Raw genomic sequence first — 14409 nt, forward strand, 5'->3', positions numbered from 1 at the left:
GTTTCTCACCTCTGATACAGCTCTTGAAAATTTTATATTAAAAAAATGAGGAGGAAAATGCACAGTGAATTATTTTCATGAATTTCCTTCCAAATTGAAAAGGTAGAGAGACTACATGCAAACATTATGAAGGGAAGCACCACTGATTGGGAAAAATTCTAGTTTTGAGGACATATCATAAGATTTCTTCTTAAAATTTTATTTGTTTTATTAGCACTTCACCCACGTCATCCAGTAATTCAATCATATCAAGAAGAGTTGTATAATTATCACCATATTCAATTTTAGACAGATTTCTCTATTTTTAGATTTCTCTTTCAACTACAGTATTACCTAAATTATTTGCTTTTAAGCAAGTTGCTTTGTTTTCCCCTGAGATTTAATATCTGTTGACAGTACTGTTAATCAATATTAACTGCTAATATTAATACTTTCATACAATGTTCAAAGAATAGCTTTAAAAATACAGTAACTAGTAATTGCTTATTGCCTAGTTTTTCCTTGAGAGCCATTTTCACAATTACTCCGCGGCACTACCCTGTGGAAGGGGTATTCTTGACCTACAGGTTGCAGCCGGGGCTGACACTAGAAGCAGGGTCACCCCGAGGCCAAGGTTGGGGTCACAGCCTTTCCCCTGACTCAGTGGATTGAAAGGGAAGGCGGGACCCCGGGGAACGACCTCCCGGGAAGCACAAATTGCCGAGCACACCCGGAAGGGAGGACGGGCTGCTCCCGGGAAGGTCCGCGTGGTAGCGGTTGTCCAGGGCGCCGGCTTTGTGGCGTCAGTGATCTAGGTTTGAATCCCCAGGCCTCCTCCTATTGTATCAGGAGCCTCGTCTCCACATCGTCCAGGAGGGCATCGTTGCTTCATCCCGTGGGGTTTACTGACGAGTAATGCTCGAGAGCGACAGAGGTTCAGCCTCCCACCTGGCTGATGTGACGGCCATCAAGTTACGGGACGTGCCCGGGCACGGTTTCGAGGAGCTTGACGAGTCTCCATTGGTAGAAAAAAGGCGCCGAGGCGATCGCAGGCTTTCGTTAGTAAACGTTACTGTGCACTTAAAATAACGAAAACACTCCGCATCCTCCGCCGCCCGGGACAGTTAGACTCCCGTTTCCACAGCGCGGAAACAATATTGATCAGCGAGGGAAATTCGAAGTCCGGGGGGCAGGCCAGGTTGGGAGAGGCAGGCGCGGGAGACTGAAGTCTACTGTAAACGCTCCCAGCCCAGCCGAGGGCCGGCACAACCTCCAGCGTCCGCCGCGGGGTGCAGACGCCCCTTCAGGACTCCCGGGGGGCGGCCTGCGGGACCCGCCTGGAGCGCGGAGAAAGCAAGCCCGGGGAGGCAGGAGGAGGGACTCTGGAGTTAAAGGCGGGCCAGAGGGGGCGGGCCTACACGGAGGATGGGCGGGACTATCGCTTAGTGGGCGGAGCGACAGGCGGGCTGTAGGCGGGGCCTGTTGGAGTTTCACGGCTGCGCGCGCCACGTCTCTCTTAGCGAGAAAGTAGGAGAAAGACGAGGGGAGGGAAGGACCGAGAGGGGCGGGAACCATTTTCTCTCGCGAGAGCTGGCGACAGCAGCGGCCGTGGCGGCGGCGTGTCTGTGAGAGTAGCGTGGGGGCGGGGGCGAGAGGCGGCGACGGCGTCGGAGCTACGCCACACGGGGCCGGGGCGCTGGGAGCCGGAGCCCGAGCGGGGTCGTGGCGGCGGCGGTGAGGAGAAGGAGGAGGAGGAGGGGGTGCCATGGCGGGGCAGCAGTTCCAGTACGATGACAGCGGGAACACCTTCTTCTACTTCCTCACCTCCTTCGTGGGGCTTATCGTGATCCCAGCCACATACTACCTCTGGCCCCGGGACCAGAATGCCGGTGAGTCCCGCCGACGGCCTCCGCACACCAGCGCAGGCCCCGCCGCGCCCGCCCGGCCCAGTCCATCCAGCCGCGTCGAGGGCGACGCCGCCCGGGCCGCGGGTCCAGGCGGCCTTCCCCTCGCCGCCGCCGGGCGCCGCTCCACTCCCCTTCATTGTCTTCCTCCGGAGTTTCCCTTCGCACCTTCTCCCCCATTGTTCTGGACGCTCCTTGCCAGCCTGCTGCTTCTTTGTCTTCGGTCTCGGGTTTATTGGGGATTTTTTTTCCTTTTGGAGGAAGTGGAGTGATAGGGGAGGGTGGGATTGGAAAGGTGAGAGAAGAGTTGGCAGAAGGAGGAAAGAAGCGAGCGCCACTCAGCACCCCCGGGCCGCGGTCTCTTTCTCCGCGCCCCTGTTTCCCGGTTGCGGGTGGTAAAGATGTTTTGGTTTCCCTTCGAGCTGGGTGGCATGCTTAAGACTTGAACCGAGCGCCCCAGCCGCTGCTCGCAGCCCCCACCCCCAGCCCCGGGTGCATTTTCATTTGTTCCCACAGCCGGCGGGGCTTGCAAGCAGTGCCATTCTTCTTAGCCAAAATAGGATTTTCTTCTTTCCTCTCCTGGAGTTTCCTGTTTATGACGGAAAAAGTGCAAGCACGAAGGAATAAGGTTCATTTAAATTCTCCTTGTCGCAAGTTGTGAAAGCGCTGCCCTATTTGCTTTTATTTCTAAATCTTTTCATGTTAAGCAATATCAGATTAGGGCCCAGGATACTGTAGGCGATTTCCAAGACCATGTAGGTTTGGATTCCATTTGTTGCTCTGTACGAAGACATATGGCAGGTGGTATTCTTGAAGCTGGTGGAACTGCGAGGGCCTGGAGTTATTTGTGGTAGCATTAGCAGTGACTGCTAGGCTTTGAGTATTAACATTTAGAGAAGATTTTCTATTCTGCCAAGACCCACGTCAGCTGAACTTGCTTAAACCATTTCAATTTGGAGTGGTGGAAGTCTAGGCTGTCCAGGTTATAGCCTGTATTTTGGGGGAAATTGTTACCAGTGACACAGCTCAGAACTTGTTTTGCACTAAGACTGAGTCCATGCCCCGCGAAACTTTGAACTACCTAATAGAACTAAAATAAATGAACTTTAGGAAAATAGTAACAAGGAATGCCATTTTTAAAACAATTTACATATTTATTACTTGCAAAAAGAGAAATCCACTAGTTGTCCAAAGTCACCAATCTTTTCTTCAGTGAATAGTTTATTAAAGTTGTGTTTTTTTTGTTTTGTTTTTTCACTGAATGCATTTCAATTTAAGCCGGTTCTTTTGGCAGTGGTTCTTTGGGCAGTGGGTGTGTGTCAGTGATGAACTCTTATCTCAGTCATTTATTTATGGTCACAAACCTGGGCTATTCATCAGGTGACTTAGAGTTATTAAAAGGATGCTTTTGTCAGTAGAGTGGTTTATTTTCAAAGATCCTTATTTGTGTGTGCCCTTGCTGTGTAAAGAAAAGAGCATTGGGCAGGTTTGGGCAAAAAGTTTCCAGAAGTACCCTGATCTCAGCAGTTCCCAATCGTTTTAATCTACACTCAGTTTTTGGAATTTGCAAGTAATTATTCATGGTGGGTTTGGTATTATAAAATTTGCTAGATACCATGTCACTGGCAAGCCAGAGTTGAGCCCCAGCTCTCTCTAGTGGTCTTAGGGGGAAGGGAAGTAATATTGACCATTTGTAAATCAGGAATGTCAAATGCTAATATGTTTATTCTTAAAAAGTACAGTGAGGCACAAAATTACTTTGCACATGAAGAATTGAAGGTTAGAGAATTTAAATAACTTTGCTGCCTAGTGGTGCCTGAATTAAAACATTGCTGTGATTTGAAGCTGTGCTTAGTTTCAAAGCCCTCTATTGTTTCTATACTGCTAAGTAGAAAGTTAGGTGTACTGTGGGTGCCGGTTTGTCCTTTCGACTTGCTTTAGAGTACTTAGTGTGTTATGTTGACGTGTCTGTTGGCTCTTGCTCAACATTGCATTATGAAAAGTAGAGAGGACACATGCAGTTCTAATTATTAAAACAATTGGTGGCCACCATCTGGTGTGTGTGTATGTGTGTGTATATATTTGTAGTTGTACAGTAATTTCTATAGATGCTTCGTGGCTCAGTTGTAAGGGTGTGGTGGCTAACTGGTAACCTCCTGTAAAAACCAGTGAAGAATACCAGAAAACTTGATGGGAGGTGCTCTCCCCTATGAGTTAGAAATGACTGGTACTCTACAATCACTTGAGTTATTGTTTTACAATTATTAAACAAAATCTCAAACTTACTGTCATAGAAGCATTTCTGACTCATAGCGATCCTGTGGGACAGGATAGAACTGCCCCTGTGGGTTTCTGAGACTAAATCTTTTTTAAAATCATTTTATTGGGGGCTCGTACAGTTCTTATTCACAATGCATACATACATCCATTGTGTCAAGCATATTTGTACATTTGTTGCCATCCTTATTCTCAAAACATTTGCTTTCTACTTGAGCCCTTAATATCAGCTCCTCATTTTCCCCCTCCCGACCCCCTGCCCCCTCCCTCATGGACCCTTGAAAATTTGTAAATTATTATTTTGTCATGTTTTACACTGTCTGACATTACCCACTTTTCTGTAGTCCATCCCCCAGGGAGGAGGTTATATGTAGATCTTGTAATTGGTTCCCCCTCCCCCCCCTTCCCTCTATCCTCCAGGTATCGCCACTCTCACCACTGGTCCTGAAGGGGTCATCTGTCCTGGATTCCCTGTGTTTCCAGTTCCTATCTGTACCAGTGTACATCCTCTGGTCTAGCCAGATTTGTAAAATAGAATTGGGATCATGATAGTGGGTGTGGGGAGCAAGGAAGCATTTAAGAACTAGAGGAAAGTTGTATGTTTCATTGTTGCTACCCTACAACCTGACTGGCTCCTCTCCTCCCCATGACCCTTCTGTAAGGAGGTGTCCAGTTGCCTACAGATGGGCTTTGGGTCTCCACTCTGCACTCCCCCTCATTTACAATGATAGATTTTTTGTTCTTTGATGCCTGATAACCTGACCCTTCGGCACTTCATGATCATACAGGCTGGTGTGCTTCTTTCATATGGGCTTTGTTGCTTCTGAGCTAGATTGCATGCTTGTTTATCTTCAAGCCTTTAAGACTCCAGACGCTGTATCTTTTGATAGCTGGGCACCATCAGCTTTCTTCACATTTGCTTATGCACCCATTTGAGACTAAATCTTTATGGGAGTCGAAAGCCTCATCTTTTTCCTGAGGAGGATAGTGGTTTTGAACTGACTGCCCAACTTGTAACCTCTGTGCTACCAGGTTCTGTCAAATGCTGGTCCGTCCTGTGTTGTTCTCAAAGATTATCACTTTATAATTACAATAGTATTAAAAGCATATTTTCTTAATAATGATTTGCTTTCCACAGTTGAATTGCATTATTTTGAATTAGAAGTTCACCCACACCTCTAAGAACCACACTTTTTAGATGTCGACAGCAAAATGGTGGCTGATTTGTAGTTATGATATTAGTTTCATTTAGAAAATAGTTATACCTTTTACTGTTGGAATATCAGTGTGTTTGATTAAACACAGTACAAGAGGGCTTCAAAAAGTTTCCAAAAAATGAAATGGAGATGATGGAGTTTTTTTCCACGAATTATTGGTAGCCTTCTAGAATTTTTCTAAAATCTGAACTATTAAACAAATCTGCTCTAAAGGATGTGCTGCTTTAATTTTGGTGAAAATATCAGTAGGAAAACGTATACCGACACAACCATTTCTAGCTGTGTAGAGCCGTGTCATTGGCGATGTTCTTCACATCTCCCTCGGCGTTTCACCACCTCTAACCAGCACTTCATGGGGCAGGTTTGGTTCAAGGTTCAAAGGTTATTTCCAGACAATAAATTTGGGGGTTCTCTGGTTTTCATAAGAATTGATGTTCTGGTCCATATTCCTCCTCTTTATTCCTATCAGGATCCAACCACTGGGTCCTGCATGGAAAATCAGTAATGATAACAAGTACCATCCATTTTTTTCAGCCTTTTGGCACAAGAGGTAGTAAGTACGTTGTTTCAGAAAGTGATTAGACTTGCAGTCCATTTCCTTCTTCAATTCCTGGGTCTTCTACTGTTTCAGGTGAATAAGAGATCAATCCTTTTGTTTTGGGAGGTTGCTTGCAAGCTTGTAAGATGCCAGGTGCTATTTACTGGCCAGTAGGAAGAATTGCTCTACTTGGGCTCTGAATAAAAGATGTGTACCTATCGTAGTGATTTTGAATAACACAGTGTATTCTAATATTTAAATTTCAAGTTTATTTTATAATTTTTTTATTTGCAAAACTGAAAGTAGCCAAATGTAGGTAGAGGTCTGAGTTGTCAAGGTATATAACGGACTTTCAGAATTCTGACACTTGACTTTCCAGGGATGATCTGGTGAAAGCAGGAAGAGGTTTGCTCTGCCAGCCGTGGTACAATCTTAGGATGCAGTTTAAGTAATCTGTATTTAGTGTTTAAAGAAAAAAAGGCTCATTTTTGGCTTCCCATTTCAAGATTATTACTTGTGGCTTTTTTTGAATTATGTGCTGTAGTGTACTTGAAAGCATTGCCCTTTTCACAGTTTGCAAAATGTAGAATTTGAAAATTAGAAATAGTTGGCTCATTGACATGTTTGTCATGTTAATTGAATTTGTTTTATTGTCCAAAGCATTATTAACAGAATCCTGTCTGGATATTTGTTTAATCTCTTGTACTAAATGCACTCAGATGAATACCCCTTTTAGTAGTGACGGGTCCTATGTGTCTTCTCTGAGTTGTTCATAAAGTGGCTGAATAAGATAGCTTTACACTTTTCCAGACAATTACAGACAAGGAACAGGCTCTGTATGAAATAATGAAACAGGTTTTGAACTCCTTTTGAACTTCAGTTTTCCATACACATGGGAATGACTCTAGTTGTCTTAAAATAAACACTTACCCAGGACACTTCATCTCCAGATAGCCTGATTTTATCTGAGATGGGTTCTAAGTATTGATATTTTAAAAAGTCTCCAAGATTCTACAAGCTCTGGTGGCATAGTGATTACACATTGGGCTGCTAACTGCAAGGTCAACAGTTCAAAACCACCAGCTCCTTTTCAGGAGAAAGGGCTTTTGATTGTAAAGAGATACAGTCTCAGAAATTAAGGGGCAGTTCTGTCCTATCTTATAGGAAGACCTCAACTAATGGCAGTGAGTTTGGATTTGGGTTTTGGAAGTGATTCCTATCTAAGATGTAGTACATTTGAGAACTGTTGCTAAGAGCACTTCCTTAGTAATGGCCATTTGCTGGAGTTGCAAGCTTCACTGGGTGGTGGTGGTTTTGGTCTGATGGGTACTCATTGGTAAAAACAAAAAACTAAGAAGCACTTTCTGTTGAATAATGCTATTAAATCCTTGTAGTTGAAATCACAATATTTTTGTCACCACACCTTTAATAGAACTTATAACCAATTTATCATAGTCAGCTATTAATGACGTCCTAAGTATTTGTCATTGTGCTGTGAATGGAACCTTATGTATTTTGAATAGCCTTTAACATTAAAAAATTATTGCACATCTTAGCACTTCCCATTTGGGACTTTGCCAACAATATTATATTGTGACCTTTTATGTACCTGACCTATATTCTTTCCTGGTGGCTATTAATATTTGTCTTGCCTTGTGCTTTTAAAGTGTTTTGACAGGGGAATTTGAGGGGAAATGGGGAGCTAATAATAATGGATACAAGAATGAACAAAATGATTAAAAGTTGGTGATGACTGTACAACTCTTAAATATATTTAATATGTTAATATTGTACTGTTCAGGAAGACACCATTAAACTGGTTAAATGTCTTCTTAATGGCTAGATGTAATTTAAATCTGACTGCTTAAGTATCACTTAAGTGCATAGTTTATTTACAATAGAAAAGCCATATTCTAAAGTTGTTCATCAATAGGTGTTCATTAGGAATTAAGTTCTCAGTAGGATATTTGATCACCCCCATAAAAACAAAAACTGATTGATTATTTGCATTACTAATAAACTATTCAAAAGCATGTTTTTAATTCTTTCCATAGCTAAGGGATTACAGATTCTTTTGATATTGAGAAAATATATTGTTACTTATTTCCCTATTTTCATTTTTTTAACTCGATTTTATAAATCTTGGTTGGTTTCAAAATGTTTGGTTTTGGGCCATCTAGCTCAGAAGCAACAAAGCCCACATGGAAGAACACACCAGCCTGTGTGATCACGTGGTCCCGAAGGGATCAGTTATCAAGCATCAAAGAACAAAAAATCTTGTCATTGGCTGCACACCTCCATGATATGATCGCTGAAGACAAACGGGTGCATATGCAAATGTGGCGAAGAAAGCTGATGGTGCCTGGCTATCAAAAGAGATAGTGTCTGGGGTCTTAAAGGCTTGAAGGTGAACAAGTGGTCATCTAGCTCAGAAGCAACAAAGCCCACGTGGAAGAAGCACACCAGCCTGTGCGATCACGAGGTGCCAAAGGGACCAGGTATAAGGCATCATGCAAAAATACATATATATACCATAGTGAATGAAGGGGGAAGTGCAGAGTGGAGACCCAAAGCCCATTTGTCGGCCACTGCAGATCCCCTCATAGAGGGGTTTAGGAGAGGAGATGGGTCAGTCAGGGTGCGATGTAGTACCGATGAAGAACACAGCTTTCCCCCAGATCCTAGATGCTTCCTCCCTCCAACTAGCATGATCCGAATTCTACCTTGCAGGACTGGATAGGGCAGAGGTTGTACACTGGTGCATATGGGAGCTGGAGGCACAGGGAATCCAACGTGGATGATACCTTCAGAACCAGGGGTGTGAAGGGCCATACTGGGAGAGTGGAGGGTGAGTGGGTTGGAAAGGGGGAACTGATTAAAAGGATCCACATGTGACCTCCTCCCTGGGAGACGGACGGCAGAGAAGGGGGGAAAGGGAGACTCCGGATAGGGCAAGATATGACAAAATAACAATCTATAAATTATCAAGGGCTCATGAGGGAGGGGGAAGCGGAGAGGGAGGGGAAAAAAAAAGAGGACCTGATGCAAAGGGCTTAAGTGGAGAGCAAGTGCTTTGAAAATGATTAGGGCAAAGAATGTACGGATGTGCTTTATACAATTGATGGATGTATATGTATGGATTGTGATAAGAGTTGTAGGAGCTCCTAATAAAATGTAAAAAAAAAAAAACCAAAAAAAATAATGATGGCAACACATGCTTGATACAATTGATGTACCGATTGTAATATGAGTTGTAAGAGTCCTCAATAAAATGATTTTTTAAAAATGTCTGGTTTTGAAACCTGGCGTTTACAGATTGGTCCTAGGCCAATTATTTCATGTATGTGTGCTGCAGTGAGCTCATCTGCACAATAGAGACAGTATTATCTGGTGAATTTTTTGGATTAAACAATTAAATGGAGTGAGGTTTAGAACAGTGTCTGATTTGTACATAGTGAATAAGAGGCGCACTTACCTGTTTCTTGCTGGTTATGAAGGCTTTCTAGAACAGTTTGATTTGGTAGATAGACAAGGGTTATTGTTTTGTTTCAGTGTTTGAAGAGACTAATGAAACTTAAACAGTTACATTTCTACTGTACTTTCTCTCTCTCAAGCAGTGTACAACTGAGTTAGCTCAGACTGGGATGGGGCCAGAGAGGGGTCCCCTTTTGCCACTGCCTAGGGCACTCTGAGTTGGCAGCGATTCAATGGCAGTGAGTGAGTGTAGTAGGAAGAACTCTGAATTGGAAGTGAGAAGTTCTGGCTTTCACTTACAGCCTGGCCTTTTAGTTACCGTTGAGCTCCCAGCCTTATTTTCTAAGGCTATTGATTTAAAAAAAAATCATTTTCTTGGGGGCTTGTGCAACTTTGATCACAATCCATACATACTTCCATTGTGTCAAGCATATTTGTACATTTGTTACCATTCTCAAAACATTTGCTTTCTACTTGAGCCCTTGATATTAGTCCTGCATTTCCATGCCCCCTGCTCCCCCTTCCTCATGAACCCTTGATAATTTATAAATTATTATTATTTTGTCATATCTTTTTTTAAAAAAACATTTTATTAGGGACTCATGCAACTTTTATCACAATCCTATTTTGTCATATCTTACACTGTCTAACATCTCCCTTCTCCCACTTTTCTGTTGTCCATCCCCCAGGGAGGAGGTTTTATATAGATCTTGTAATCGGTTCCCCCTTTTCCCCCCACCTTCCCTCTACCCTCCAGGTATTGCCACTCTCACCACTGGTCCTGAAGGGGTCATCTGTCCTGGATTCCCTGTGTTTCCAGTTATTATCTGTACCAGTGTACATCCGCTGGTCTAGCCAGATTTGTAAGGTAGAATGGGGATCATGATAGTGGGGGTGGAGGGGTGAGGAAGCATTTAAGAACTCGGTGAAATGAGATGTAGCTCTAGTTTGAGACCTGTACTGGTCCTCTTTATCAGTTACAACAGCACTTTGAACTAGACGCCATGTAGTTTTCTTGTTGTCATGGGTCATTGGCAGCTCTCTCACCTCCCAGGTGACAGACTCAGGCTTCTAGACCCCTGAGGATACCCAAACTGTGGTTTTTGACGTGGTAGTTTAGAGAACACAAAATTCTTTAGGGAAGCAACAGAAGACTAGAAATACCTCCTTCAGAAGTATATCGACCTAGATGGGAGGATGTGCTAGAAACAATAGCTTCATGTTTTTGATGTTTTTATGTAATAAGAATTTTAGTGCTTTTGTAGCTGTTTAGACGTATCTATCCTGTACTTCTGAAGCATGAACCCCTATAAACCCTATGGATCACACAGTTTTACTCTGACATGTATAGTGGTCACTATGATTTGGAATTGATTCAGCTGTAACTGGTTTGTTTTATTGCTCCGATTACTGGGATGGGGTTAGTCATTTTATCAAAATGCTTATACTTTATCCTGTAAACCCTTTGTTTTAGAGTATGTCATGGTCAGTTTTGCTTTTGTGGAGTGGAAAGTGGTGGCAGTCTGGGTAAGAAAGACTTAGAGTTGTTAGTTGCTATCCAGTTGCCTGTGACTCATGGGTTCAGGAATGGGAATCCCTTTCAGAGATTCTTGGAGTCAGTTGGAATGTAGAGGAATGGCCAGATTAGAAACAGAACTCCATAGTAGTTTACTTGGGCTCTTGGCTATAAGCCCTATGAAGGGGAAAAGAGAGTAAGGTCCAGCTTTTGATAGTTTTCATTTATTCCCACCTTTACTTACTCTCACCTTCTAGAAAGTTGTTTGACCTAATCATTAACATTCATTAGTTGTGGGATTGAGGACTGGGTAAAGAATGAAGAGGAACATTTCTGTTTCAAATTAAGCACTGTATATTGCTTTCATTTATTTCTGATTTTTAATTACAGCAGCATTGGATATCTCAATCTTTTGTTGAAGTGGATGTTTTTTAACGTTCACTCATTCACTTATTGCTATCGAGTCACTTCCAGCAACAGGCTTGTGTTCAAAGGGGCATGTATGACATTCATGTTTCCTTTATGACATACAGTCTTCCTCTGACTTTTGATCTTGGCAGGAAATAGAGATTCCTGAAAAGTTTGAGTAGTTCCCCCCCCCCCCAAAAAAAGGAAGAAGCTATTCTCTTTGTGTTCTCTTCTGATGAGAGAAGTATAAGACCTGTGACATTTATGCATGAAGTCCTGCATAATACAAGAAACCAGCTAGGAACTTGATGACATGAATTATAATATACTCAGGCTCTGTAGATAGAGTGACAAACATTAGGCTATGCAAAATTCTTGATATTTAAAGGTCACACTGCATACTTGATCTTGGAGAATCTGAAAAATGAAGATAGGATTATTTTATTTTTCTTAGATGTTTGTTTCCTTAATCACATTTTTAATTTAAATATAAGGAAGGTCATTAGAATGTATTGTGGAGGCTAAGCTCGCCCTGTGGTCCCGTGGATCTGTGTCTTGCTTCAACAGTATTTGAATGGAACAGATCCGGGGACTCCCTCCAACTTTCCGCCACGCTACAGTTTCCTTTCTGGAAGTAACTTCGGGACCATCTTCTTGGCCATCCCCTCTTATTGGGACCAGCGAACACTTTTATTTGGTGTGCGGTGACCTCCAAACCGACTCATCATGAGGTCTCAGATCCGTCAGAATTATTCCACTGAGGCTGGTGTCAACCGTCTGGTCAACCTGCATCTGTGGGCCTCTGACACCTACCTCTCTCTGGGGTTCTCTTTCGACAGAGACGACGTGGCCTTGGAGGGTATGGGACACTTTTTCCCTGGAAGCTACAGAACCAGCGTGGCGGCTGCGCCCTCTTCTGGATGTGCAGAAGCCGCCCAAGATGAGTGGGGTAGAACCCTGGGTGCCATGAAAGCTGCCTTGGTCCTGGAGAAAAAACTCAACTAGACCCTTCTGGACCTGCATGCTGTGGGGTTCACTCACGCTGACCCCCATCTCTGACTTTCTGGAAAACCACCTCCAGGACAAGGAGGTGAAACTCCCCAAGAAGATGGGCGACCACCTGACCAGCCTTCACAGCTGGCCAGCCCCCGGGATGGGCTGGGGGAGTATCTCTTCGAGAGGCTCACCCTCAAACACAACTCGGAACCTGTGGTGTCCAGCCACTTGTGAGGGGCCCTCTGCCTCCCCCCTGCTGGCCCTAGCCCTTCTGCCTGAACCCGCCCCCTTGCCAGCCGCAGTGCCACCACCCTGGAGCCCCTACCCCAAGCTGGGGACCAAATGGAAACAATAAAGCTTCCTTTTGCAGTTAAAAAAAAAGTATTGTTGGGGGGCCACCCCCAATCCTCGCAGAATTCACTTCAGAGGACAACACTGAAGCTACAGCTCAGGGAGAGGGACATGTCTGATCAGAGCACACAGGATTAAATGAAGGGGGAAGAAGAGAGAGTGGAGCACATTCTGGCCTACCAAGCCCTGAGGAAGACATTCCTGCTCAGAGCAGCCAATGTGCAGAGAGGACTATAGGGTGGGCCCCACTATGAGACAATATGTCCCTTACCCATAGCACTAGAGGGACAACGCTGGAGACACGGTGTGGGAATTGCGCCCAATCTCACCTTACCCCACCAATGCAAAACACTAAGGGTGTGCAACAGACTGCAAGGGGAGCAGAGCAAGGAAGTCCCCAGGGAATACCAAAACTAGACTTTGAGGTCAGGGCGTGGCACCCTGAAAACATTCCTAAAGGTCAACAAACAGATCTTGAACTATTTATAGGCTTTTCCCTTTTTTTGTCATTGGTTTGCTTTGTTTTACTCTTGTTTATTTGTGCATATTATCTCTCCAGTTTTATCTAGATAAGATAGGCAGGATAAACAATCTGGAGGAGAAAGCAATGGGTTCAGCTGTTCTGGGGGGGGGGCATAGGAGAGGAGGAGGCAGGGGAAAGGAAGTGGATGTTAACAAACCCTGGACAAGGGAGCAACAAGTGATCTAAAAATCGATGGCGAGGAGGGTGCAGGATGCCTGGTAGAGCTTCATCAAGGGCAGTGTCACCCAGTGGAATTGCTGAAACACAAATGAAGGCTGAGCATGGTAGTGGGACAAGAGGAAAGTAAAAGGAAATACAGGAAAGAACTAGAAGGCAAAGGGCATTTATAGAGGTCTAAATAAAGGCATGTACATATGTAAATATATTTATATATGACGAAGGAAAAATAGATCTATGTGCATCTATTTATAGGTTTCGTATTAAGGTAGCAGATGGACATTGGACCTCCACTCAAGTACTTCAATACAAGAACACTTTGTTCTATTAAACTAGTGCTCACCTTCCCGATATGATCGCTGAAGACAAAGCGGGTGCATAAGCAAATGTGGTCAAGAAAGCTGATGGTGCCTGGCTATCAAAAGATGTAGAGTCTGGGGTCCCAAAGGCTTGAAGATAAATAAGCGGTCACCTAGTTGAGAAGCAACAAAGCCCACATGGAAGAAGCATACCAGCCTGTGTGATCACTCGGGGTCCAAGGGATCAGGTATCAGGCATCAAAGAACAACAAAATATTATTGTGAATGAGGGGCAGTGTGGAGTGGAGACCCAAAGCCCATCTGTAAACAACCTGAACATCCATTTACAGAAGGGTTGCGGGGAGAAGACTAGCCAGAGCCAGTCAGGGTGTAGTGTAGCAATGATGAACATACAACTTTCCTCTAGTTATTTAATGCTCCTCTCCTACTCCTCCCTCCCCCACCCCAATCATGATTTCAATTCTACCTTACAAATCTGGCTAGACCAGAAGATGTACGCTAATACTGATAAGAGCTGGAAACACAGGGAATCCAGGACAGGTAAACCCCGCAGGACCAACAATGAGAGTAGAGATACCAGGAGGGTAAGGGAAAGATGGGGGGAGAAAGAGGAAACAGATCACAATGATCTACATATAACCCCCTCCCTGGGGACAGACAACAGAAAAGTGGGTGAAGAAATATGAAAAAAAGGAGGGAGGGAAGAAGGGAAAAATGAACTGACAGGCT

The 14409-nt window shown here is 44.0% G+C and overlaps 1 protein-coding gene across 1 annotated transcript in view; it reads left to right on the forward strand.

Moving 5' to 3' along the window:
• Positions 1-1687: 1687 nt before the first annotated feature.
• The window catches only part of SEC63 (SEC63 protein translocation regulator), a 71645-nt gene continuing 58923 nt past the window's right edge, over positions 1688-14409 (forward strand). Inside the window, exon 1 of the mRNA XM_075554699.1 lies at positions 1688-1868. Within this exon, the coding sequence (XP_075410814.1) occupies positions 1745-1868 (124 nt within the window). The 5' untranslated portion in view covers positions 1688-1744. The remainder of the gene's footprint in view (positions 1869-14409) is intronic.

This window comes from Tenrec ecaudatus, chromosome 7, assembly GCF_050624435.1.
Source record: "Tenrec ecaudatus isolate mTenEca1 chromosome 7, mTenEca1.hap1, whole genome shotgun sequence".
Lineage (NCBI taxonomy): Eukaryota > Metazoa > Chordata > Mammalia > Afrosoricida > Tenrecidae > Tenrec > Tenrec ecaudatus.